The sequence below is a fragment of the Artemia franciscana genome, chromosome 12 (genome assembly GCF_032884065.1).
Source record: "Artemia franciscana chromosome 12, ASM3288406v1, whole genome shotgun sequence".
Lineage (NCBI taxonomy): Eukaryota > Metazoa > Arthropoda > Branchiopoda > Anostraca > Artemiidae > Artemia > Artemia franciscana.
In genome coordinates this window covers 361,726-389,561 of record NC_088874.1, presented here as the reverse complement: position 1 = coordinate 389,561, position 27,836 = coordinate 361,726, and the positions used below count along the sequence as shown (strand labels likewise).

Genomic DNA, 27,836 nt, shown 5'->3' with positions numbered 1-27,836 from the left:
TGACAGGGCCTTATGAGGGTGAGGCTGTTCTTATTCCTCGCATTCCCATGATTCCAACGGATCTGCTTTTTCAATTTAAAAGATTGCAATTCCCAATTCGATTAGCATTTGCAACCACCATCAACAAAGCTCAAGGGCAATCACTAGAAAAATGCGGTATAGATCTTAATACAGATTGCTTTACCAATGTACAATTGTATGTTGCATCTTTGAGGGTCGGTAAACCTGACAATCTATTTATACGCACAGACAATGGGACAGCGAAGACTGTTGTATATTCACAAGTTTTACGTAGTTAATTTGTATTCTATCTATCTATCTATCTATCTATATAAAAACGAGTTGTGTGTATGCATGTTTGTTTGTTTGTAAAAAGAGCGTTTGCATATGACGTCATTATTAGTACATACGGCTTTGTATATGGATAGACAATGGGAAAGCCAAGAATGTTGTATATTCGCAATTTTTACGTAGTTTGAAACACATATATAAATCTATCTATATTCACAGGTGGGACACAGGGACACAACTACAATGGCGCGTAACTCATATGGCGCGTAACGACTTACGCGCGCGGGGGGACTTGGGGGGGCGCGAAGCGCCCCACCAACTAGGTGTTGGGGTGGCGCGAAGCGCCACCCCAACAGCTAGTATATATATATATATATATATATATATATATATATATATATATATATATATATATATATGTGTGTGTGTGTGCGTGTGTGTATGTATACATTTAACCTGTTTGGAGGGGAAGCATGTAATGAAAAAAGACTTAGGGGAAATGGAAACTTCTTAGGAGGGTGTAGAGGGAATCTTTGATTAGATTGTAATGGAGGAGGAGTGTGCATAGCGCTCTTGGCCTCAGACAGTTTGGTGCTGCGGTGAGTTGTTAGTAGCAGTAATTAGACAGGCAGTAAAAACGATGTACAGACATCTATTGTTATTCTTTTTACATTTTTACTGTAACTTACTCGTATGGCATAACAGACATGAACCAATCTTTGACTTTTCCCAAGCTGGAAAAGTAAAGAATAAACCACTGGAAACGAGGAAAAAAGTCAGTCAAATGACCCCACTGACCCAGCCCAAGAGAAGCAAGTTTTAAAAAGATATTTATGTTATATTATCTATAGATGTGTATTGCAGCATAAGGCGTATGCATATTTAAATTGATTTTTTTTTTCTCAGTAGACAGTTTTGTTTGTCTTAAACAATTTGTATTATTTGTTACTAAGAGCAGTGTTTCAGGCTAGCCCTGGTTTCATCCCAAATTAGCTTTCTTTTGAAATAATTTAACATACCTTTATTTCTTTTTCCATTGCATCTGCTTCTTCTATTTTTCTTTCTTCTTCTTCTTCTTCTATCTTTTTTTTTCTTCTTCTTCTTCTTTTTCTTTTTCTTCTATTTTGAACCGCATCTGGTGCTGAATAAAGGTATAAGTTTACGGGTGATGCAAAGAAAAAAACTCAGTCGCAATTAATATAATCAAGGCTTTTGACAGGTGGACCGTCATGGAAATGTACGAAATGCTGCATAAGGTTTTGGAGAAATTTAAAGAAAAACTTTGTTTGAAAATAGTTAAAGGAGGACTTTTGACTAGTGTGGCGGTATAGGAATGTACGCAAATCAAATAAAGTAGAATAGAGATAAACTAGTTTGAAAATAATAAAAGAAAAACTTTTTAGTAATATCAGGGTAAGAGATCGCTATAATGGTCTAAATAGAGCTAAAAGAAATTAAGATTTGCAGCGAAAGTCACCAGAGCTAGCAGTGTACAGCCCTCTCTGTACTTTAGCGTAAAGAGTGAGGTGTTGAGGGGTACAACCTCACTCATATAAGAAGTAATTTCTATTCGTTTTAATTGTCAATGCTACTCTCTTTACTTTCAGCTGAACCCATTTTGTAAATGAAGAGGGCAAATGCCATCATAACCCATAGACTGTCTTTTGTTAAGCTTTCGTATAACATCACATTATTCACTAGAACTTACTGCAAAGGTACCCGGTCCAGGAGTACGTAAATGATTATTTAATTCCATTTCAAATTTATCAAGAGTGTTAACGTCGGGTTCGGTGAACTGACTTTTGAAATATGAATGCCACTGGTTCTCCCGAGTTTTATCAGTTTTATCATTTGCCGAACGAGTTTTACATAGATTACTAAGGTCATTTGCGATCAATTCCGCAATTGCAACACTTTGGTCAACCCGGTGAGCTTTGAGCTCCTTCTGAAGTGCCACTTAGTAAGTAACCGTAAAGTAATTACAACTCCGTTTCTAGGTTTTAACAATCATTCCACAGACATAACCAAAATTTCGAAGACTAACAAGCGGATTTGAGGCTCTCGTTACTGGACCATCCAAATTTTTCAGTTCCAAATCTACACGTTCTCACTGGGACTCACTGCGCACAAAAAAAATTCAATTCAATATGAATATCAGACTTGCCTATCCATGTTCCCGTTGGGGCAGATGAAACGGTTTTTATCTATCATGAAGTCGCACTCCCCTTGGAGGATACCCTTATCAATCTTGTCCCAAGATTTAACACGTAAAAATTTTGATTTCCTTTTGACAAATTCAGAGGAGGGAGTATCTCGGACGGGGACCGACAGGAACAAAGGGATGCGGTCACTATATTCACCTTCAAACCGACTTTAACAATAAGATGTGCACTGGGAGGATGGAAGAAGACTACATGGCCAGCGGGACAAAGTCTGTATTTTGATTGGTTGAATTGTTAGTTGATGCTTATGATATACTTTTTACTGATTCCTTAAGCCTGGTTTGTTATGGTTGTGATGTTTCATCATTGCAACCCTATTTTCCCCAGAAATTGGGATTAGTCAAGGGCAAGCTTCAGCTGTGTTAAAAGTTCAAAGGAAGGATATTTTAGTTTTTTGCGTTTTTTTTTATTTTTTCGAATACTGCATATAGCTGAATTCTGATGATTGCATATTGTTTTTATGCTGTTATTCATTCATATTGTCCAATTCAAACATTTTCCTTGGCTTCAAAACACTGCCCACTTTATTCATTTTTAGTTTCTTTGAAGGGGGATTTTATAAACTTGAAAAATGGATGCCCTTCTAGAATTAGCATTTCTAAGTGCTATAGTATGGAAACTGTGCTGCTTTGTAGCATAGTTTCCATTTTAGACAGCTTGTGAAGAAATTAAAGCTTTGCTACTCTCAGTTGTTCCATCTAAATTGTGTTTCTCTGAATCAATGGCTATCTGTGTTTTGCAAATCAAACCAAGGGTAACGGTATCCCTTACCCTTGTCTTTGAGTCATATGTGTAAAAATGTTCGCTCCAAAATTGATTTAGGGCATTTTTAAAACTATTTAATGTTTCACATTTCACAACTATTTCTGGGAGTGAGTTCCAGTTGGCCACTGCTCAGACACTCCAAAAATTCGCCTTTAATCTATTTACTGGAATAGATTTGAATATTTTTCTTGGTGTCCTATTGTGGTATTTACTTTTGAAGGGGAAAATACCTCTGGAAAGACATGTTCTCCGGGTTGTGCTTTACTTTGTACAGCTGTATCTGGTGTCCTCTCATTTGTCTACATTTCATAGTGGGTATGCTCAGTTCGAATAGTTGTTCTTCATAGCTTAAGTTTTTCAAACCAGGAAGAAGTTTGGTGGCATGTCTTTGAACCTTTTCCAGGGCAGCCAAGTTGGTTTTATAGTGGGGTCCCCAAATCACATTCCCATACTCTATTGTAGTACTGACAATCCCCTTGTAGAGTTTTGCAAAAGTATTGTTGTTCAAGTGCTTGAAACTTTGTCTGATCAGCCCAATGAGCTGTGATGCTTTGAAAAAAGTTTTCCGGTTGTGCTCATGAAATTTAAGCTGTGGATCAACAACAATGCCTGGATCTCTTTAGATAAGAGATAAGATAATATTTATTTTCAAAAGACTATCACAAGCTCTATAGAGCCGAATTCGCTTTATATGTCAGTAAAAGCTAAGAAAAAAAATTTAAAACAGTACATTAAGTCAAACACTTAAAAGTAAAAAGAAATTAAAAAAGCAAAATCATCAAAGATAAAGGGCAAATCAGTAAACTTAACAATTAAATTGCAAAAATATTGCAGTAAATCAAAAAAATAAAAATGGCAATAGAGGAAAAAGGGAATTTTGCAAGTACATAATCAAGAATTATTATTAAGGTGTTCCAGAATAAAGGGTATAAAATTTCTACGAAACCTCTCTGTAACAGCATGAATCGGAGAGTAAGTTGTGATTGCTAAGGAGGCTGACCGGGGGAGTCGGAGTCTAATGGGATTGTGAAAATCAGGGAGTAAGTCCTCAGTACGGGGATTGGAAATGACTGATTTAGCAAAAAACAGGCAAAGTTTTTCCCTCCTTTCTTTTAAGGTGGTAATGTGTGCAGCTTTAAGGAGGAAGGAGTATGGAATTTTGCCTTCTTTGTAAATGATCCTAAGCGAACGCTTTCGGACCGACTCAATTTTTTCACTAAGTTCATTTGAAAGTTGCGAATGCCAGACCAGACATGCATATTCCAATATCGGCCTGATAAAGGATATGTTAACACGGAGGGAATATATCTCAGGACAATTAAATTTGTTTAGCAGCTTAAAAATGGATAGTGGAACATTTGCTTGTTTAACAATTTTGGAAACATGCGTGTCCCAGTTAAGATCATTAGAAAATGTGACACCAAGAAGCTTAACATGTTTCACTAGCATTTCGCTTGGGATAGGGTCGCAAAAAGCAGGAGTAGATTTCAAGAAGTTGATCGTCATTATCTGTGATTTAGTGGGTTTTACTGTCATATTTAGACTCTTAGATTCATCCGAACATTAGGTTAGGATTTCAACGGGGTCACTTTTAATATTCCTATGACATACATCAAGGATCGACAAGTCATCCACATATTTCTATCTTTGAGGAATTCCTTGCCAATTTCGTTAATCATTACAAGAAATAATAGTGGTCCCAATAAGGTTCCTTGAGGTATTCCACAGTACCTAGGGAGGGGGTTAGAGAAGGTATTTTTGTATTTTACAACTTGTGATCTGTCTGAAAGAAACGATATAACAACATTTACTAAAAGTGGGTCAATTTCAAAGTTATCATGTAGTTAACGAATTAGGATAGTGTGGTCAACTAAGTCAAACGCTTTTTGGAAATCGACTAAAACCAGGTTTAGCCAAACGTTTGGTTTCTCTAGTTCACTTAGGATCGTGTGAATCAAGTGTACAAGGTAATGGGTGGTGGAGGTTTTTCTTAAATTACCAAACTGTCGGATGTCAATGCGTGGTATACTTTTAATTCTAAGCCAGTGACAAAGGAACCCTTCGTTTAGCTTAGAAAAAACTGGAGTGAGTGTAATAGGACGCATGTTGGTTATAGTCAGACTGGAAGATTTCTTTGGAATAGGTGTTATAAAACCTAGTTTCCAGCAACTTGGAAATTTACCAGATTTTGTAATTTGGTTAAAAATATCAGAGATAAAGGTCCAACAATTGTCTCTGAAAAGGCTTTAATCAAGTCAACTGGGATGTCTAATGGACAAGTACTTGATTTTTGAGCTTTCGGATTTTATTTATAACATCAGAGGGAGAAATTTGGGGAAAGAGGATGAGGGAGGAACAGTTCGACCTGAACCAGTGAAAGGGGGGAGACTTTGTACTATGGACGCAAGATGGAGGTTCAAATCGTTGGCTATCTTGTCAGTGGTATTCTGTGGCCTGCTTTGTTGTTTATTCTTAGTTTGGGCACAGAGGCAGTATTTTTCTTTTCCAGTCACAGGACCTCAGTTTTTATGGCACTTGGTATCTACCAAGTGACATACAGCAATGGCAAATTCTGTCAGTCAGGCTGTCCTGGTTTTGCTACTTTGTGCACTTCCAGGTAAGATAGGACAATGAAATTTGGCAGGTGTATCAGGAACCAGACCAGATTAAATGAGAAATTGTCGTTCTGCCGATTCGACCATCTGGGGGAGGGATTCGGGGGATGGTGAAATTGAAAAAATTCAAAAAATGAGGTATTTTTAACTTTCAAACACGTGATCAGAACTTAAAGAAATTTGATATTTGGAAGGATATTGTTTCTCAGAGCTTTCATTTTAAATTCTGACCCGATCTGGTAACATTGGGAGGAGTTGGGGGGGGGACCTAAAATCTTAGAAAACGCTTAGAGTTGAGGGATCAGGATGAAACTTGGTGGGAATAAGCACAAGTCCTATATACGTGATTGACATAATCGGAACGGATTCGCTCTCTTTGGGTGAGTCGGGGGGGGGGGGGGGTAATTCTGAAATATTAGAAAAAATTGAGATATTTTAAACGTCCGAATGAGTGATTGGATCTTAATGAAATTTGATTTTTGGAAGGATATCGTGTTCCAGAGCTCTTATTTTAAATCCCGACCAGTTCCGGTGACATTGGGAGGAGTTGGGGGGGATCTAAAATCTTGGAAAATCCTTCGAGTAAATTAATCCGGATGAAGTTTGGTGGGAAAAATAAGCACACGTCCTAGATACGTGATTGAAACAACTGGAACAGATCCACTCTCTTTGGGGTAGTTGAGGGGGGGATAATTCTGAAAAATTAGAACAAATGAGGTATTTCAACTTATGGAGGAGTGATTGGATCTTAACCGTTAAGTAATTGAATCTAACCTACTGTCATACCTCAACTGGCTTCTAAATTTGCATGGAGTCTTAATGGTAAGAGCCTTTAAGAAAAGAAAAAACAGATTAATATAACTGTGTTTACCCATTCATTCTTTATCCTGTATATCCAGGTCTCAGATACGTATCCAGGATCTTTTAGTTGTTTGTTAAAGATTCGTGAAAGATTTTCAAAGGTTGTTTCATATGCTATTTGATATTGTAGTTCCTCATTAAGCCGACGGTTCTGGTATATATTTCCCAAGTGCTCATCGCTGCATTCTGCAAAAAAAAAAAAAAAAACAGGGAGAACTGTGGTTAAATGTAATCTAATAGTTTTGTATCTCTTAAAAAATATCCTAATATTCTTGTCATACTCTCTTGTTTTCCCGTTTCTGTTATGCCAATAATTTCATTATAATCAAAATTTCCACTTGCATTACCATATAGCCCAATATGAGATGGTATCCAGATAATTTGTGTTGCGAGAGCACCATTTTGGTTTTGTCCCGTTTTTTTTTTTTTTTTTTTTTTTCATGCTGCCGATGTCGGCTTATTCCTAAAAACTGGTAAGGGTCTAACCTGTGCGGTTTTGACGGAAAGTGTGGACCTCAGGCCGGACTGAGGAATATGGCATTACATTTTGGAAAGCTCCACAGAACTCTTTCCTGGGGCCAAAAAGGATGGTTTTTTGCTTGTTTACAAGCCAGAGCCTATGGTGTGCGAAGTGAAGTGGAGTTATGTAGCCTATGTCAGAGAGGAGTATCTGAAGTTTTGGAGCCAATCTTTCGTTGAATTAAACCATGTTTCTGATTTCGAGTGGAAACCTCCATCCTAGCGGGCAGGCACCACTTTCAAATTGAAGATGGACTAAAATCTATAAATGTTAAATCTATGCGGTACTTGCCCGGCCCCAAAGCCAATATATCTTCTTTGAGTGATCTATAGAAAAATTTACAGAAGCCAAACAGCGGCATTTTCCCACGGGTCCGAACGTACTGCCGTGATTTTTGCTGGGCTAATCATTTGTTTTTTCGGACTTGGGATTGAGGCAGGGAACTGTTATCAGATGTACCTCTTAAACTTTAAATTTTATGCCATTGCTAAAGAAATTGGAGCTTATTTTTTGCTCCTTTCAAAGTGGTGACGTTAGAAAGTTGGCCTACGGCAAAAAAAAATTCAACTTTTGAACTAAGAAAGATGTGATTTTTTTTTACGGCAATCGTTAGCTCTTGATGAGCTGATCAAAGTATATTTCATCCTTTTTTGGTGCAAACATTCCTTCTTGAGATATACAACGCTGAGGAATAGCCTTTGATCATGTGATTACTGATCGCCTTCTTCTTTGAACATAACGTTTTAAAAGCATAACGTTTCGCGCCACCCCAACACTTAGTTGGTGGTGGCGCTTCGCGCCCCTGGCTATTCCCTGTGTCCCGGTCGTCATTTGTGTCCCGGTATCCCAGTCTGTAATTTCTCTTTGAGTGTCCCGGTCGTTATTTATATTCCCTCTGTCCCAGTCGTCATTTGTGTTCTGGTCTGTAATTTCTCTTTGAGTGTTTTTTCTTTTTAGTATTTTTTAGTTTTTTACATTTTTTCTTTTTTCAGTTTTCTTTTTCTTCTTTATTTTTCAGCTTCACTATGAAATACATATCGCCGAACCTTTGTTTTTTTAACTAAAATCTGGTAGGCATTGTTGACCTTATCCAAGTCAAAATCCCAAACCCAATCATCATCGCTATCATTTTCAGTTTTGATATGTTTTGACTCTCGCTGTCCAGGTGGATCTTCATCTAAGTGCGCGGTTTTGCGTTCTTTAGCCTCAAGCCTGTTTCCTTGCTGTTCTTTTGATTCCTCGGCACGCTTTCTTTTCTGACTTTCTCTATCAGCAGCAAGTTTTTTGGCATAGACTCTTTGAGCACCTTCATCGGCTTTTGCCATTGTAAGTTCATGAGTCATTTTAAACTTAAACATTAATAGATTTCTACGTGAACATATATGTCTTAAATATCTTTAATGACGTCACCGTCATAGCAAAAATGACGACAACTAACTTCATGACGTCAGTCGACACAGAAACATGACGTCACCTGACAGACAGATAGACACACAGACAGACAACTTATTTTTATATATATAGATATATATATATATATATATATATATATATATATATATATATATATATATATATATATATATATATATATATATATATATATTTAACTACGTAAAACTTGCGAATATACAACATTCTTGGCTGTCCCATTGTCTGTACATATAAATAGATTGTCAGGTTTACCGACTCTTGAACATGCAACATATAATTTTCCATGGGAAAAACAATCTGTATTCAGATCTATACCTCATTATTCTAATGATTGCCCTTGCGCTTTGTTGATGGTGATTGCTAATCGAACATTCCCTGTGTCCCCGTCGTCATTTATATATCCCCCTGTGCCCCCCGGTGTCCCTGTTGTTGTTGTTTCCCTGTGTCCCGGTCGTCATTTGTGTCCCAGTCTGTAATTTCTCTTTGAGTGTCGCAGTCGTCATTTATATTCCTTGTGTCCCGGTCGTCATTTTTGTTCCGGTAGTCATTTGTGTTCCGGTGTCCCGGTCTGTAATTTCTCTTTGAGTGTCCTGGTCGTCATTTATATTCCCTGTGTCCCGGTCGTCATTTGTGTCCCGGTGCTTTGTTGATGGTGATTGCTAATCGAACATTCCTTGTGTCCCGGTCGCTTTCTCTTTGAGTGTCCCGGTCGTCATTTATATTCCCCATGTCCCGGTCCTCATTTGTGTCCCGATGTCCCGGTCTGTAATTTCGTCAGTCAAAAACATGACGTCAGTCGACACACAAACATGACGTCACTCGACAGACACACACACACACAGACAACTTATTTATACACAAAGATTAGCCTCGGAACTCGGAACGATTTTTTGAAAGTTAATAAGTGTAAAAGTCATTGTTTTCTTTGCCAAGATCATTTTGTCCCACGGACTTCTGTTAAAGTACATTGTATAATAAAAATTTTGCATGCAAGTTACGTGGTAATGTTAATTGTAGAACAACCAATGTAATTTACCTATTAGAATGTAATAAATGCTGCCTACAATATGTGGGGGAAACAACTAATAATATATATAAAAGATTTTCTGCACATAAGACAACAGTTAATAATGAAAAAACTAATAACTATCTAGTTCAACATTGTAATAATGGTAAATGTTCCATATCAGATATAACTGTCACAATTTTAGAAAATTTAGAATTAGAAAATTTAAATAAAGAAGAGAAGAATAATAGACTGCGTAAACATGAGGATTTCTGGATCCATACTCTTGGTACAGCTTATCCTTTTGGGCTAAATGATCGTGTAGCAAAATATGGTGACATGTCTCATGTTGTTGTTAAATGTATTGATGGTTTTATGGACCATCCTTCTTTTACCTGTCCTACTAAACGTAAAAAACGATCGAGAGGACATAGGAAAAATAATAGAAAAAATGAATTAGATGTACATATGCTTTCTATAGATCTATGCCAGCTACTTGAATCTAGGGGTATGATTTCTGTAATAAAGTGTATAAATAATTTATCCAAGAGGAATTTAATCAAACTTTTCTGGATTGTTAAGAATAATACAGCTCTTGATTATAATTTTAAAGTAATATGTGATACAATTTGCATTCTAACTAAAACGAAATTTATTTCAAAAAAGAAAAAGTTCGATAAGATTAGTAATAAGGATAACAGATTATATTTACCTATTAATTTTACTTGTAAGCAGATTGAAGATATTAATTTACCAGAAATTTTAAATCAGCGGCATGTGAAACAGGCCCTTCCTAGTAATTTAAATTATAATGATAGTCCAGTTTTAACTTATAAATTTTCAAAAACTATTGGGCAAATTATTTTTAATTATAATTTAATACTAAAAAAACTAGATAGTGATATAAATTGGAAACCGGTTCGTAATTGTAAGCAACTTGGCCCATTTGTAAATCCTACTTACAAACATGTTATAACAGGGGACTTGTCAATAATAAAGCAAGATGATCTTCAAATTATAATGAATAAAGGGGCTAATTTCCGTCTTTCTCATCATCTGAAACCATCGAGTGTTCTTGATGGCTTGGAAAATGATTTTGATTTATTTATTGATAAGTGGTGTAAGAAAGAGAATAAAAATAAAGTGAGTTTTCAAAGTTGGAAGAATTTAATTATTAGTAGAGTAAGAAATAAAATATATTCTAACTTAAAAAATAGTAACACTAAATCATTATTTTAAAATGCGAAGATTAAACAAGCAATTGCTAATCTAAAGAATGAATTTGTAATTGTGCCAGTGGATAAAGCTAATAATAATTTTGCCATAATTTGTCAGAAGCTGTATTGTGATATCTTAAAAAGGGAGTTATGCACAACTAATGTTTACGAAAAGGTAAATATAGAGGATGAGAATTTAATTGAAAAGACTGAAGAAATACTTTTTAAAAATTTTAATATTAAAATAAATGACAATGATAAAAAGTTCCCTTTCCTATATTGGACTGTAAAATTTCATAAGAATCCCCCTAAACCACGGTTTATTGCTGGAGCAGCTAAATGTCCAACCCGCATTGCTGCTACTGACCTCTCTTTAATTTTAAAGGAAATTGTAAATAAACTTAAAACCTATTATTCTGGTATTAAAAAATTTTCGAATTTTAATCCATATTGGAGTGTTAATAATTCACTGCAGGTGATAGATTCTTTAACAATGGTTTCAGCTAAAAGAATTGAGTCTTTCGATTTTGCGACAATGTATACTAATTTATCACTTAATTTAGTGTTTGATAATTTAAAAACTGTTATAAAAAAATCTTTCCTCTTATCTAGTAAAAGGTTCTTGAAAATAGACATTTATAATAAAAAAGCTATGTGGACAAACTGCTTTAATACTACAGTTAACTTGAGATGTTACAGCTTGGATATGATTTTTGAGTTATTGGAATTTGTTTTATACAATACTTATATAAGATTTGGGGGTGATTTGTACAAGCAAATTATGGGAATTCCCATGGGGGGGAATTCCAGCCCATTTATAGCTGACTTGTTTTTAAGTCAACTAGAATATAAATATATTATGGATAAGAATAATCCAATTAATTTAAAACATGCTTTGTCAAATAATAAAAGATATTTAGATGATATTTTGGTCTTAAATTGTAAGGATTTCATTGATATTTCTAAAAATATATATCCATCAGAGCTTATTCTTGAGCCTAGTCATGGCGCTGGTCATGAAGATCATTTCTTAGATTTAAATATTAATATTTGTGATAATAATAAATTAAGTTTTAAAATGTATAATAAAACGGATGATTTTGATTTTGAAGTGATTAGTTTCCCGTTCCCTGAAAGTAATATACACTCAAATATCACATATTCAGCGTTTTTCTCACAGTTACTTCGTTATGCAAGGATTTGTAGTAATTATATTGATTTTAAAAATAGATGTAAAATCTTAAGCCAAAAATTGATATCAAGAGGTTTTTCTGCAAATAAATTAACTTGGCAATTTAAAAAATTTAGTTTTCATTATAACGAACTTTTAAATAAATATCAAAAGAATTATCTAGAAATACTTAAAGAAATTTTTAACTAATTTCGGAGGTTCGAGAAATGTTGTCACAGCGCCATTTATTTTGAATTGTGTTTCTAATTGAGCGGATTTTCAAAAGAATTAGCCACATGGTAAAGATGAATTCTATAATTGTTTAGTTCATTCAGGTTTTTTGCATTGTGTTAATATTTCTGATTTGGTAAAATTTATAATATTTAGTTTACCTATTGTTGCTAAAGGGAGGGATATATTAACAGGATAAGCTTGTTTTTGGTTTTACTTGGTTGTTTTACATTTGCTGGTTTTTTTTCATAGGCATGTATTTTGGGGGTGATACCTGACGCGGGGATGCCATGGATATTCTGTGGTAGCCACAACACTGTGCTGGGTAGAGAATTTAGAGTGGCGAAACCCTATATAGGCCAGTGTATTCTCCTGATGAGCCCTTATGTTGGGTGTTGCCTCTGAATTATTTGTCTATATTATTTTTTCTATTGTTTGGTAAATGACGACTTATACTTATTGACGACATGACTGCCTGTCCATGGATTATTCTTTATGGTTGATTGTGTGTGGCTATGCTGTTTGACCTATGTGATTGTATGGATGAGTAGGGTTAAGGCCTCATTCAAGTGCTGGTCTATATTAATCACTAATTTAGGAAAACAGTCTTCCTTTTCTCCTTCTTTTTTTTTTTTTTTTTTTTTTTTTGTAGCATTGGTGATTTCTCTTTTCATTATATATATATAGAAGATAGATATAGAAACGGCAACAACGTTTTATATTAACAAAAATGAAAAGAACATAAGATACATACGGTAGAGCATGGCACTGATTATGCCATCTTTCATATAATCCTGAAGAATTTCTTTGGCTGTTTCAACAGGTAAACTGAAATTTTGTGCATCAATTGATGATCCCGTAATGGCTTGATAAAACTACGGAAAAATGATTATATGAATAGCATAAAATAAGAGTCAGCGAAGGTACATTCTTTGCGTTTTCATCCTTAACATCAATTTAGACTTGTTTTTATTCTTAACCAAATTTGCGCGTATTTTATATTTTTATTTTATTTTTATATTTTAATTTTATATTCTTTTACTTTTATACAGTTTTTTTGCTTTATTTCTGTTCTTTTTTTGGTTTAATTTAGCACTTAGCCTTTCTTTGAAAAACTTATTTTGTGGAATTTTGTTTTTTTAATGTCAATAAAGAGCTGTGGTTTATGCTATTATGAACTATCTAGTCCTATTTAATGGCCAAACTATTTAGAATTGACTGGGTGGCCTTGCCATAACTTGTAGAGTTTGAGCTCTGAGATCTGAGGTCTGAGTTTGAGATCTGAATGAATGATGGAAACGAAAAGTCAACACCTGCTTTTCCAGAAATCTTAAAAAAGAACATTTAACTTCTCACATTGTGCTGAACAAACGAAATACTCAGTTTTAATGAAACTAAAAATATTCAAGCATACCTGCAAGAAAAACATTAAAAATTATCTCAAAGGAAGTATCATTTCTGCAATTGGAGAGTTCCCTGCGGTGTCTCCCGCTTTGATCGACAAGCTCGCCGATAAGAGAATGTAGAATTTCATAGTCTTTTCAATCAAATTTCAAAGTCAAACCATAAATTCACGACACATCTCGATGATAGCTAGTCCCTCTTGGAGAATTTGCAAATAAACCATTTGTCTATGTGACAGTCAGCCGGTGCGAAAAGTTCACAAAAGGATTTTTAAGCTTCAAAGATTGTTTTAAATCGCCTTTCAGCAATACACCTTGAAAACATAACAAAATTCCACACTGTTATTGGCAATATAAATTAATTAACTACTGGAAATAGAGACAACAAAAACATTACCTAAAACTACTGACTTTTCATCAATGATGTCGTAATGAATCAAATAATTTAATTTAAGTCCGCCTTCTCTCGCAAAAGGAAAGGTAGCTTACTACTTATGTTTATAGTAATTAAAATTCGTTTTAAGTTGAAGTTGACTATTTATTGTAATTTTTAGTCGTTTCGAGTTCATTTGTTTATAGATAGTTTCAATCACTATCACAAATTACTAAAACTAAATGAATAAATAATTTTCAACTGCAGTAAGGATTATTGTTCAACTCAAAAACAAGTCAGACAAATCAATTGAACATGCTTAGCTTGGAAGGCTAGATTAAAGCCCCAATTTGATCTGAACAAAGTGTACCATAGTGCTCTATGAGTCACAGTAACTATATTGGCACAAAATTATTATGTACTAGCTGTTGGGGTGGCGCTTCGCGCCAGCCCAACACCTAGTTGGTGGGGGCGCTTCGCAGCCCCCCCCAAGCCCCCCTGCGTGCGTAAGTCGTTACGCGCCATTGTAGTTGTGTCCCTGTGTCCCACCTGTGAATATAGATAAAAGAGAAAAGATTTCTCTTTTCGTTATCTATATATATAAAAATAAGTTGTCTGTGTGTGGATCAGGTGACGTCATGTTTGTTCGCATATGACGTCTGAATTATTTCACACTAATACAAAAGAAGAAAAAAACTAAAAAAGGTAAAAACTACAAAAAAAACTAAAAAGAAAAAAAAACTAAAAAAGCTAAAAAACTAAAAAAAAACTAAAAAAAGGTAAAAATCTAATAACTAAAAAAACTGAAAAAAATAAAAAAAGGCAAAAACTACAAAAAAACTAAAAACTAATAAAAAAACTAAAAAAGCTAAAAAACTAAAAAAACTAAAAAAAACTAAAAAAGGTAAAAAACTAAAAAAGGTAAAAAACTAAAAAAAACTAAAAACTAAAAAAGAAAAAAACTAAAAAAAGGAAAAAACTAAAAAATAAAAGAGAAAAAGAAAACTAAAAAAATATGAATAAATATATATAAAAATAAGTTGTTTGTGGGTTATGTCTGTCTGTCTGTCTGTCGAGTGACGTCGTGTTTGTCCGCATATGACGTCTGAATTATTTCACACTAATACAAAAGAAGAAAAAAAACTAAAAAAGGTAAAAACTACAAAAAAAACTAAAAAGAAAAAAAACTAAAAAAGCTAAAAAACTTAAAACTAAAAAAGGTAAAAAACTAAAAAAAACTGAAAAAACTAAAAAAAGGCAAAAACTAAAAAAAAAACTAAAAACTAATAAAAAACTAAAAAAACTAAAAAAAAGGTAAAAAACCAAAAAAAACTAAAAACTAAAAAAGAAAAAACTAAAAAAAAAGGAAAAAACTGAAAAATAAGAGAAAAAGAAAACTAAAAAAATATTAATAAATATAAAAAATATAAATATAAATATAATATAAATTAGCAATCAACAAAGCACCGAGACACAAATGACGACCGGGACACAGGGAGTATAAATGACGACCAGGACATAAGTAAAAAAAAAAAACTAAAAAAACTAAAAAAATGGTAAAAACTACAAAAAAACTAAAAACTAATAAAAAAACTAAAAAATCTAAAAATCTAAATAAACTAAAAAAGAAAAAAAAGAAAAAAGGAAAAAAATAAAGGAGAAAAACAAAACTAAAAAACGAATGTATATACAGACCGGGACACCGGGATACAAATGACGACCGGGACACAGGGAATATAAATGACGACCGGGACACAGGGACACAACTACAATGGGGACGCCGGGGGGCACAGGGGGATATAAATGACGACCGGGACACCGGGACACAAGGAATATAAATGACGCCCGGGACAATCAAAGAGAAATCACAGACTGGAACACCGGGACACAAATGACGACCGGGACACAGGGAATATAAATGACGACCGGGACACAGGGACATAACTACAAAGGGGACGCCGGGGTGCACAGGGGGATAAATAATTGACGATGGCGACTCAGGGAATGGTCGATTAGCAATCACCATCAACAGAATCATGAGGTATAGATCTGAATACGGATTGTTTTCCCATGGACCATTATATGTTGCATGTTCAAGAGTCGGTAAACCTGACAATCTATTTATATGCACAGACAATGGGACAGCAAAGAATGTTGTATATTCGCAAGTTTTACGTAGTTAAAAACATATATATATATATATATATATATCTATCTATATTCACAGGTGGGACATAGGGACACAACTACAATGGCGCGTAACTAATATGGCGCGTAACGAATTACGCGCACTGGGGGGTTTGGGGGGGGGCGCGAAGCAACCCCACCAACTAGGTGTTGGGGTGGCGCGAAGCGCCACCCCAACAGCTAGTATATATATATATATATATATATATATATATATATATATATATATATATATATATATATTAGCCAATTCGTTCAAAAAACGTTTCAAAAGATTGCCCATGTATGAAAATTGTAATAAGAGAATAAATGTATATCAAAAGCATCACTCATCTGCGTTTATTTCTGATTCAGGATTTTTTTTTCGTAACTTTAACTTAAGTTTTTGCCTGATGAAACTTGAAAAGATGTCATTATAACAACCTGGAGGGACAGTATGTCTTTCAATGGAGCTCCTCAACATTCGCAGAAAATTCCAACTTAATACCTTTACGGTTCCTGAGAACATACAGGTGCATCATTTTGACAACCTCAATGTACATAGTATCTTTTGATTTAGTTCAATGTTCCTCTAAACATCTTCTGGAAGTTTTAATTTAATATCCTTAGCCGTTACTTAGTGGGTTCGTCTTAATAGTCTTAGTTGTTTTTGAGATATTGCATATACGCCCGTTTGATAACCTGGATGCACATAGTGTCTTTTGGTTTAGTTCCACACCCACTTACCATTCCTTAAAATTTGTAACTTAATAGCCTTAGCCATTTGTTTTTTTTTTATCTCAGAAAAACCTTTTTAACAGTCTGGATGCACTTAAACTCTCTTTGATTTAGATCAACATCTCCCTTAACACCTGAAGTTTTGCCCAAATAGTCTTGGTCTTTTTAGAGAGCATGCCAGTATTTCTCAGTGCTGAACAGGATGTGCAAACAATGGGTAGCTTGTATAACTTATATCTCTTTCCCTGGGGGTTGTGGGGGGTCATGGCATCCCCGAAGGGATAGCTATTTGTCCTTTAGCTCATTTTGAACAGAATGGCTATTTCAAAATTGGCTGCAAACAGGAGCACGCCTACTCCCCCTCGCCCTAATCATAAACTTATTAAGTCTGTTGCGGTATTTGAATTTTTCTGAAAACCAAATACATAATAAATATTTTTTTTATAATAATAAAATTGAAAAATATAATCTTGAACCTTGGATTGCTGAGACTTCAATGACTTTATATCATTGTATATTAAACATTCAGCTTATTTACATTATTTTTTTCCAGTCATAGTGATTATTACTGAGACTTTGCTTTTATTTTCCGTCGATGTTTTGAAAAATTAAAGCGCACAGTTAAAATTAAAATAATTTTCAATAAATCGCAAATGACACAATGGAATGTACACTGCTTTCAATTTCTGTTAACAATTTCTACATAACAATTGACAATACAGATTACAGAATACAGAGTACTACAATACAGAAATAACAATTTCTGTTCCTTTTAAGCTTGAATTATTATGACCTTTATTGCTACTCGTCTTATATTCTATTGAGTTTTTTTGAATTTTTTTTTTATTGAAATCTGAAAAAAGCACCTTAGTAATCTGTTTCATATTGATTTTTCTTGTGAAAAATTCCCTAAGCAAAGACTAGTAATACCATCCATTATAGCTTGTGTGGATTTCTGACCTTTTTTTTACGTGTTTCTTTTGGTTATCCGAAAAATTTTACTTAGAAATATCGTCAAGTTTAGACATACTTAAAGCTTGTTCTGAACAAAACAAAATTGCTAAGTGTTGAGCTGTTTCTTCTGTTTTATAGTTTTAATTACTAGTACATGTTGAATGTTACTAATCCACCGAAAGGACAACTACGAATGTATCCAAGCAGAAGGAGCAAACTAAAATTGAAAAATCCCGACTGAGATACGAAATTTCCTCGAAGAAAATTGTCAAAATGTTTGTAGATGATGACTAACAGGGTGTTGTCATCATCAGAAGTTCTACCAATTACTCGTCTCAATTTAATGTGAACGTTGTATTAATACGCACGGGCAAAGGTTGAGGATCTTAGTAGAAGTTCTTTGCTTAATTACAAACCACATGAATGTTCCCTATCTAACGGATACCTAGTCAATTACTCCTAGTACTTTATTTACCAAGTCAATTAAGTTGAATCTGGAAATTTCTTAGAGAGAGAGAGTAAATAGTACCTGGAAAAAGCTAACGGGTACTTGAACCGTTATGTTTTTTGCTGGACTTATTATGTTTAATGAGACCATCCTTATTCCGCCATCTGTCTGAATATTCGAAGGAACGTTTCTTAGCAGTTGATTGGACGTCCCAGGCTGACCTCCAAGGACTCCACCACCTAAAATGAAAGTTATGAATACTTTTTTTTTAATTTTACATTCTAGGCAGCCGTAAAGGATCCATACACCTAATCTTCTTATTAACATGATTACATTTGTTTTCCGAAAGTTAAACAACTACAAAAGAATACTTATTGATAAGATTGAGAAAACTATTTTGGAAATTACAATGGTTTATATTCTACCCAGAGACTAGACTACTTAGACTAAACTCAGACCTTAACTGATTCTGCCATGATTGTTTAGGCTATAACTTCCTTATTTTTCTTCAAGTTTTTGGCAAGGTGGTGTTATAGCATGTGAATTGGAAAGAAAAAAACTGGAAATTATATTCAAGACTAACTCATCTATAAGGGAAGACGACATGAGGGACTTGTCCGAGAAATACTTTAGGACTGTTTCAGAAAAATGTTTGATGAAAATACATGAAATGGATAGAAATTTGTAGTTTTTCCTCAAAAAGCGCTTTTTAACAAAAATGACTCCAACTGTAAAACACCTTCTGAATGCCTTCATATGATAGGATACTTATTAATACTAAAAGCTTTCACAGGTCATGGTTAATACAGAAATATAACACTCTATTGATGATAAACAAACGCAAAACCTAATCCAGATTGAAGCATAAATAAATTACAGGAAATGGTCCTTATATATCATACTTATACCCAACTAACTGTTCCCATCATCCTTCCGTCCAAAAAGACCTTAATAACATTCGAATTCTCCTATACACTGTATCTATCCAATGAAGATAGTTGACCTATCTTCACTCATGAAGATATCATGACAGGGGAGTTAAAGGTCTAAATCCCGGTTAAAGCTTTGATTTGACACCTATTCTTAAAGAGATTGTTTCCAAAATCAGCAAAACGTCATTCAGATCTTAAAATATAAAAAAAGAGTAGCTTTGATTAGCCAATCTATGACTCAAAGGGATTCCCTGACCCATGATTAGTCCAATGAATCCTTTGGGAAAATTAGCAGCATAAAAATAAGCCCCATTATTGGTTTGAATATCCCCCCTCCCGTGCTCTATGAAAAATGTTCCAATTCCTAAGAACCAGGTCAATGGGGACATATTATATGGTCAGGGTTCGGACAGGTCGGTTCGTTTCAAATTATAGGCTCTGTCCTATTTTTATAGGATTTCCCAGGCCCAAATATAGGCCAAACATAGGATTCGTAAGTCTTCGGAATCAGATCTGTGGTAGATGGTGTGGGATGCCTGGTCACATAAATTACCAAGTTTCATCGTGATCCCTCCAATCTAAGCGTTTTCCATGATTTTAGGTCCCCCCAAATTCCCCTCAATTTCACCAGATCCGGTTGGGATTTAAAATAAGAGCTTTGAGACACTATATCCTTCTAAATATCAAATTTCATTGAGATCCGATCACCTTTTCGTAAGTTAAGAATACCTCATTTTTTCTAATTTTTCAGAATCAACCCCCCCCCCCAAACTACCCCAAAGAGAGCGGATCCGTTCTGGTTATGTCAATCACGTATCTAGGACTTGTGCTTATTTTTCCCAGCAAGTTTCAGCCCAATGCCTCCAATCTAAGCGTTTTCCATGATTTTAGGTCACCCCAAACTCCCCCCCCCCCCAATGTCACCAGATCCGGTCGGGATTTAAAACAAGAGCTTTGAGACACGATGTCCTTCTAAATATCAAATTTCATTGAGATCCGATCACCCGTTCGTAAATTAAAAATACCTCATTTTTTTCTAATTTTTCAGAATCCCCCCCCCTCCCAACTACCCCAAAGAAAGCGGATCTGTTCTGGTTCTGTCAATCATGTATCTAGGAGTTGTGTTTGTTTTTCCCACCAAGTTTCAGCCCAATCCCTCCACTCTAAGTGTTTTCCAAGATTTTAGTTTTCCCCCTCCAAACTCCCCCAATGTCACCAGATCCGGTCGGGATTTAAAATACCAGCTCTGGACACGATATCCTTCCAAGCATCAAATTTTATTAAGATCTGATCAACCGTTCGTAAGTTAAAAATACTTGATCTTTCTATTCTTTCTGAATTAACGGGCCCCCAATCCCCCCCCAGATGGTCAAATCGGGAAAACGAATATTTCTAATTTAATCTGGTGCAGTTCCTGATAGGCCTGCAAAATTTCATCGTCCCAGCTTACCTGGAAGTGCCTAAAGTAGCAAAACCAGGACCGACAGACAGACAGACCGACAGAAGTTGCGATTGCTATATGTCACTTGGTCAATACCAAGTACCATAAAAACAGTATGCTACAATGAGATTAACCGAACAGACGGACCAAAGGATGATGAGGCGATAAACGATAAAAAGCTGATTCCGACAATCTTCCATGCAGGAGGGCCAACTTTGCACTTATATCAGAGACATCAAACTTACGAATTATCTTAACATTGCTATACCAAGGGGGGGGATATAAAGTAAAAATTTACAATATCTGAAATAAAAAGTCCGAATCTGATTAACACCATTTTTCTTTAGAAGGGGATGAAGACAAGATAGATAAAGGACAGATTGATCACAGAATGCAGCATATAGCCTACCCAGTGCATGTCTATTATACTTCCCTCGATTAGCAACTATCTTAGAATAGCCCATTTGAATAACTGGGCCGTATTCACATCAGCCAGCCAGCGTTCATCCAGGAAACACAGAAGTCGCAAAAACATCCAGTCTCATTAAACAGAGACTGCTAGCCTATATACTGATCTTCGCTCATTTCGGACAGGCCCAACATGACAATTAAATAAATAAAAACTAATTTTTTTAGCTAAAAGAAAGGAGCGACATTAAAACTTAAAACGAACAGAAATTACTCCGTATATGAAATGAGTTGTCCCCTCCACAATTCCTCGCTCTTTACGCTAAAGCTTTTAATTGTTTTAAAAAGTAGAATTGTGGCAAAGAGTCAAACTTTAGCGTAAAGAGCGAGGGATTGCGGAGGGGACAACTCATTTCATATACGGAGTAATTTCTGTTCGTTTTAAGTTTTAATGTCGCTCCTTACTTTCAGCTAAAAAAATAAGTTTTTTTTGACGAAAGTAAATTTTTTTATTTAATTTCTGAACGTTTTTGAATTAATGCATGTTTGGTTTTGGCTCTCCGCACATAAATTATTAAAATGAAATTTGTATATTAATTCTTTTTTGGCTAAATGGCTTTCTCTTAGTTTTGATCAGACGATGTCGAGAAATAAGGGGTGGAGAAGGAGGCCAAGTTGCCCTCCAATTTTTCGGTTACTTAAAAAGGCAACTAGAACTTTTAATTTTTAACGAACGTTTTTATTAGTAAAAAATATACGTAACTTAAGAATTAACTTACGTAACAAACTTTCATAACCATATATTTTTATTATGTATACAATGGGGTTTGTACCCTCGTTAATACCTCGCTCTTTACACTAAATCGTAGGTTTTGTCCCAATTCTTTAAGAATGACCTCTGAATCAGAAAGGCCGTAGAATAAATAGATGAAATTACTAAAAATACTTTAGTATAAAGAGCAAGGTATTTATCTCCTCCTAAATACCTCGCTCTTTATGCTAAAGTATTTTTAGAACCCCTCATATGCGTAATAATCTCTGTTCGTTTTAAGTTTCAATGCTACTTCTTCCTTTCATTTGAAAAAAGTTTTCGTGTTGATTTTTCATTGTTTTCTTATAGCAATGCTAGAGAGTCCTGCGCCCTTGTCATTGAATTTTTCTTCCTCCATGAAAGATTCCTCCAAGGAAAGATCCTCCAACATAGCCCCCTCTCCTTATCCTTAGCCCCACCCCCAAATAAAATAAAATCCCCCTGAAAACGTCTGTACACTTCCCAATAACCATTACTATATGTAAACACTGGTCAAAGTTTGTAACTTGCAGCCCTTCCACCAGGGATTGTGGGGGAGTAAGTCATCCCCAAAGACATATTTATTATGGTTTTTGACTATGCTGAACAAAATGGCTATCTCAAAATTTTGATCCGTTGACTTTGGGAAAAAAATGAGCGTGGGAGGGGGCCTAAATGACCTCCAATTTTTTGGTCACTTAAAAAGGGCACTAGAACTTTTCATTTCCGTTAGAATAAGCCCTCTTGCGACATTCTAGGACCACTTGGTCAATACGATGACCCCTGGGAAAAAAAAATAAAAAATAAAATAAATAAACACGCACCCGTGATTTGTCTTCTGGCAAAAAATACTAAATTCCACATTTTTGTAGATAGGAGCTTGAAACTTCTACAGTAGGGTTCTCTGATACGCTGAATCTGATGGTGTCATTTTCGTTAAGATCCTACTTTTAGGGGGTGTTTCCCCCTATTTTCCTAAATAAGGCAAATTTTCTCAGGCTCGTAACTTTTGATGGGTAAGACTAAACTTAACGAAACTTATATATTTAAAATCAGCATTAAAATGCGATTCTTTTGATGTAGCTATTGATACCAAAATTCAATTCAATATCAAAAGTTCGTTACCACGAACTGTTTGAAAATGTGGAATTTTGCATTTTTTGCCAGAAGGCAGATCGCGGATGCGTGTTTATTTATAACTTACGAGTGGGTGATCGGATCTTGATGAATTTTGATATTTAGAAGGACATCGTGACTCAGAGCTCTTATTTTAAATCCTGACCGGCATTATGCCTCTTATTTTCCTTTTTAAATCAAACTATTGATTCATAGAATTTTGTTAGAGCTCATACCATATGATCTCTTGGCTCTTCTTGCCTCGTCACAAGTGCCATATGAGCTCTTAGCTCTTGTTAAAATAGTTTTGCAGTAGTTTTACAAGTAAAATTAAATTAGGGTGGGCTAAACTTATGACCCCCCCCCTGGATAAGGCAATATCTCCAGTATATTTGCGATAGATCACTAGAGAAGGGATAGAAACTTCTTAGAGTAAAAATATTGCCACGAGCATCAAGATTTAAAGCAGAAGAAAATGCTGAAAGGATGATGGTTGGTTTAAAATAAAGAGGAATTACAATCTTTAACTATTTTTTCAGCAAAAGCACTGTCTATTCAATACACCTAAAGCATAAGCGATACATCCTCGGTGTCGACAAATTTTCAATCAAAGCGGGTAGCACCACAGGGAACTCCTACATCTGTCATATTACTTCTTTATTACTTCCTTTGCAAAGATTTTTTACATTTTCCAACCAGGTATGCTCCAATATTTTGAGGGACTGCAATTTTCTAGACTTTAAAAAGAATTCTGTTCCATATGATCGGAAAAACAAATTATCGTTCTTTAAGGATGCAAGTTTAATTAAATATCAACATCTGTATCTCCGGTACAAACCATAAGAAGTTCAATGATTTTTCTAAGATTTCTGGGAAAGTGTGTCAGCTTTTCTTTTTCTGTCATTTTTTTTTCATATGGCAACATCCAAGCTCAGCAAGTTATGGCAATACCGACAAATCAATTATAAATAGTTTAGCCAAAGAACTAAATAAGTTTATGATGCACAAGAACCAGCAATTCTTTCAGACATCCTTTTAAAAGGGATTTATGCGAAAAAGTCAATGCTAAAAGTAAAAAAAAAAAATTTAAAAGTAAAACAGACAAACATAAAATTGCTTATAACCCATTTCGAGGTACTAAATAATTCTGCAAAAAAAAACAAAATTTTAGCATAAATAGTTTGGCTGTTTGTCAGTATATACTCATGACACAAACACAGATAAGCACACTCTCAGATAAACACAAGAAGAAACAGAAATGTGTTTAAAAAGAAAGAAAAAGAGAAAAGAAGAAAACCAAATGACATGTTCCTACCTGATTCTATTTCATTGATACCAGCAGCCATAGCTTTAAAGATGATGATCAATTCATCGAATGGGTCAATTAGTTGTCCTGATTGTGCGGAAGTCTGAAAAATATCAGATCTGACTCCAAAAGCTCTGAGTATGGATGACCTCATTGTCAGGTCGTTTACCTCGTCTGACTGCATTGGCGCTAAAAAAAAAAATAATAGTTGCAACAATAGTAGAAACAAAAATAGTTGCGCTACTTTTTTTTATGAGTTGGTAGGGGCACATCCTGTTTTTCATTTATTCTTGGACGGTTGGCCAACAAGGACTATTTTGACTACATAGATTATGCCAAGGAATACGGGAAACATATAGTTACGCATAACAGTGTCGGCTTCATTATGTTCACCGTAAAATGACACTGGCTATCTAGTTGGTAGGGGCACTTCGCGCCCCCCCAAGTCCCCCCGCGCGCGTGAGTCGTTACGCGCCATATTAGTTACACGCCATTGTAGTTGTGTCCCTATGTCCCAACTGTGAATATAGATAGATATATATATATATATATATATATATATATATATATATATATATATATGTATATGTTTTTAACTACGTAAAACTTGAGAATATACATTCTTTGCTGTCTCATTGTCTGTGCATATAAATAGATTGTCAGGTTTACCGACTCTTGAACATGCAATATATAATGGTCCATGGGAAAACAATCCGTATTATGATCTATACCTCATGATTCTAATGATTACCCTTGAGCTTTGTTGATGGTGATTGCTAATCGACCATTCCCTGTGTCGCCGTCGTCATTTATATATCCCCCTGTGCCCCCCGGCGTCCCCGTTGTAGTTGTGTCCCTGTGTCCCGGTCTGTATATACATTCGTTTTTGAAATGGTATATGATGAAATAAATTTTTGTATTTTTCCCTTTTTATTTTTTTTTCTTTTTCTTTTTTTAGTTTTGTTTTTCTCCTTTATTTTTCATTTTTTTCCTTTTCTTATTTTTTTTATTTTTTTATTTTTTTATTTTTTTATTTTTTAATTTTTTAATTTTTTAATTTTTTAATTTTTTTTTTTTTTTTTTTTTTTTTTTTTTTTTAATTTTTTAATTTTTTTTTTTTTTTTTAATTTTTTTTTTTTATATTAGTTCTTAGTTTTTTTTCTTTTTTGTTTTTTTTTTGTAGTTTTTACCTTTTTTTTTGTTTTTTTAGGTTTTTTTTACTTATGTCCTGGTCGTCATTTATACTCCCTGTGTCCCGGTGCTTTGTTGATGGTGATTGCTAATCAAACATTCCTTGTGTCCCGGTCGCTTTCTCTTTGAGTGTCCCGGTCGTCATTTATATTCCCTATGTGCCGGTGTCCCGGTCGTCATTTGTGTCCCAATGTCCCGGTCTTTAATTTCGTCAGTCGAAAACATGACGTCAGTCAACACACAAACATGACGTCACCCGACAGACCCACACACACAGAGACAACTTATCTATATATATATAAAAAAAAGTTGTCTGTCTGTCTGTGGATCAGGTAACGTCATGTTTCTGTGTTGACTGACGTCATGAAGTTAGTTGTCGTCATTTTTGCTATGACGGTGACGTCATTAATAGTATTTAAGACATGCGTTCACGGAAAAATGTTTAATTGTAAAATGACTGAAGAACCTACAATGGCAACAGCTGAGGAAGCTGATCAAAGAACAGCAAGAAAACAGGCTTGCGGCTAAAGAACGCAAAACCGCGCAGTTAGATGAAAATCCACCTGGAAAGCGAGAGTCAAAACATATCAAAACTGAAAATGATAGCGATGATGATTGGGTTTGGGATTTTGACTTGGATAAGGTCATCAATGCCTACCAGATTAAGTTAAAAAACAAAGGTTCGGCGATATGTACTTCATAGTGACGCTGAAAAATAAAGAAGAAAAAAAACTGAAAAAATGTAAAAAACTAAAAAAAACTAAAAAGAAAAAACACTCAAAGATAAATTACAGACCGGGACACAAATGACGACCGACACAGAGGGAATATAGATGACGACCAGGAACCTCAAAGAAAAATTACAGACTGGGACACCCGGACACAAATCACGACCGGGAATATAAATGATGACCGGGACGCAGGGACACAACTACAACGGGGACGCCAGGGGCACAGGCGGGATATATAATTGATGACTGAGACACAGGGAATGCTTGAATAGAAATTACTGACCGGGACACTGGGACACAGGGAATATAAATGACGACCAGGACACTCAAAGAAAAAATACAAACTGGGACACCAGGACACAAATGATGACCGGGACACAGGGAATATAAATGCTATTTATATGCACAGACAATGGGACATGTCTAGGTATAGACATGTCATGTAGGCAAATTTCAGGGCCCTCTAGAGGGAGAAGGAGTGGATACTTTAAACTACTTTCCTGTGACATACTTTAGCCTGTAAACCCACCCCTGAAAGTTTTATTTTCCTAACCTAAACCCTTTCCAAGAAAGCAAGAAGTCCATTATCTAGAATTTTACCAAGACTATTGTAGCTGTCACTTAATGCATTCAGTGAAGGTTTAGAGTACAGGCTACTGTGAAGGAAACATTAAGAAAACAATTTGGACTTCCTAAAATGCAGAACAGTTGTATAACTAACACATTTAGAATACAGCTCCATTGTAGCTTAGTTTACCCCCATCTCCCCTAATATGCATATACAGTCCAAACCATGGATTTCTCATGTATCCTGCCAGTCATCACTTGTTTTTTCATAGCCTAATTGATTCAATTTATGGGTACAAAAGTTAAGCCAAGTGATGTATTGTCAGAGTGCATGAGAAATATGAAATACAAGCTTTGTAACAGCATATTAAGGGGATTGGGGATAAATTAGTTGAGCTTTAGTCCTAGTCAAAGTGTGGTAGCCTAGCTACAACTGATGTGCATTTTAGAAAGTAAGGATCATTTTCTTAACTTATTTCTTTCTTAATACCACCTACTCTACACCTTTACCATGTATTCTTTAATTAAAAAAATAGCCTACTTATAAATAAAACCCTAAGCTTAAAAGTTTGGTGCCAGTAGGCTAAACGGATAGCCTAAATACACAGAAAGTTAGCTTCCTTCTGGATCAATTTTGCTACAATAGGCTAAGCTACTAGAAAATCAAAAATCTCAACGGTTTTTTCAAAGGTTTGTGCGCAGTGATGACTATAAGGAAAAAAGCGCGAAAAATGATGATAAGAGGTGGCTGACATTTCTTATGATTAATCGTCATTAATACGTTCTGCGCAAGAAATATCCTGTATTTGGCAATTATTTTGAAAATTGGAAGCGTTGGAAAACGGATTTAACCTTAGCTTGGTAATACGGGACCCACAGATCGAATCACGCTGCAGGAATGCACTGCAGGGCCGACGCAGGGACCTTAGTCGTCAATAA

At 35.0% G+C, this 27,836-nt stretch overlaps 2 protein-coding genes across 4 annotated transcripts in view; both read right to left on the bottom strand.

Moving 5' to 3' along the window:
* Nucleotides 1-27,836, bottom strand: part of LOC136033551 (ankyrin-3-like) — a 127,054-nt gene that overhangs the window by 78,224 nt on the left and 20,994 nt on the right. For 2 of the 3 annotated variants that reach the window (XM_065714297.1, XM_065714299.1), the window contains exon 1: nucleotides 1,311-1,428. The exons of the other annotated variant lie outside the window; for it this stretch is intronic. In XM_065714297.1, the coding sequence (XP_065570369.1) occupies nucleotides 1,311-1,328 (18 nt within the window). In that variant the 5' untranslated portion in view covers nucleotides 1,329-1,428. Of the gene's footprint in view, nucleotides 1-1,310; nucleotides 1,429-27,836 lie in introns of those variants that run through there. 3 annotated transcript variants of the gene reach the window in all.
* Nucleotides 1,317-27,594, bottom strand: LOC136033552 (uncharacterized). Its single transcript, XM_065714301.1, has 5 exons — nucleotides 27,575-27,594; nucleotides 24,418-24,597; nucleotides 18,497-18,654; nucleotides 13,088-13,208; nucleotides 1,317-6,940 (listed from the first exon to the last, which is right to left on the bottom strand). The coding sequence occupies exons 2-5, from the start codon at nucleotides 24,590-24,592 to the stop codon at nucleotides 6,726-6,728; spliced, it is 669 nt and encodes a 222-aa protein (XP_065570373.1). The 5' UTR covers nucleotides 24,593-24,597; nucleotides 27,575-27,594; the 3' UTR covers nucleotides 1,317-6,725.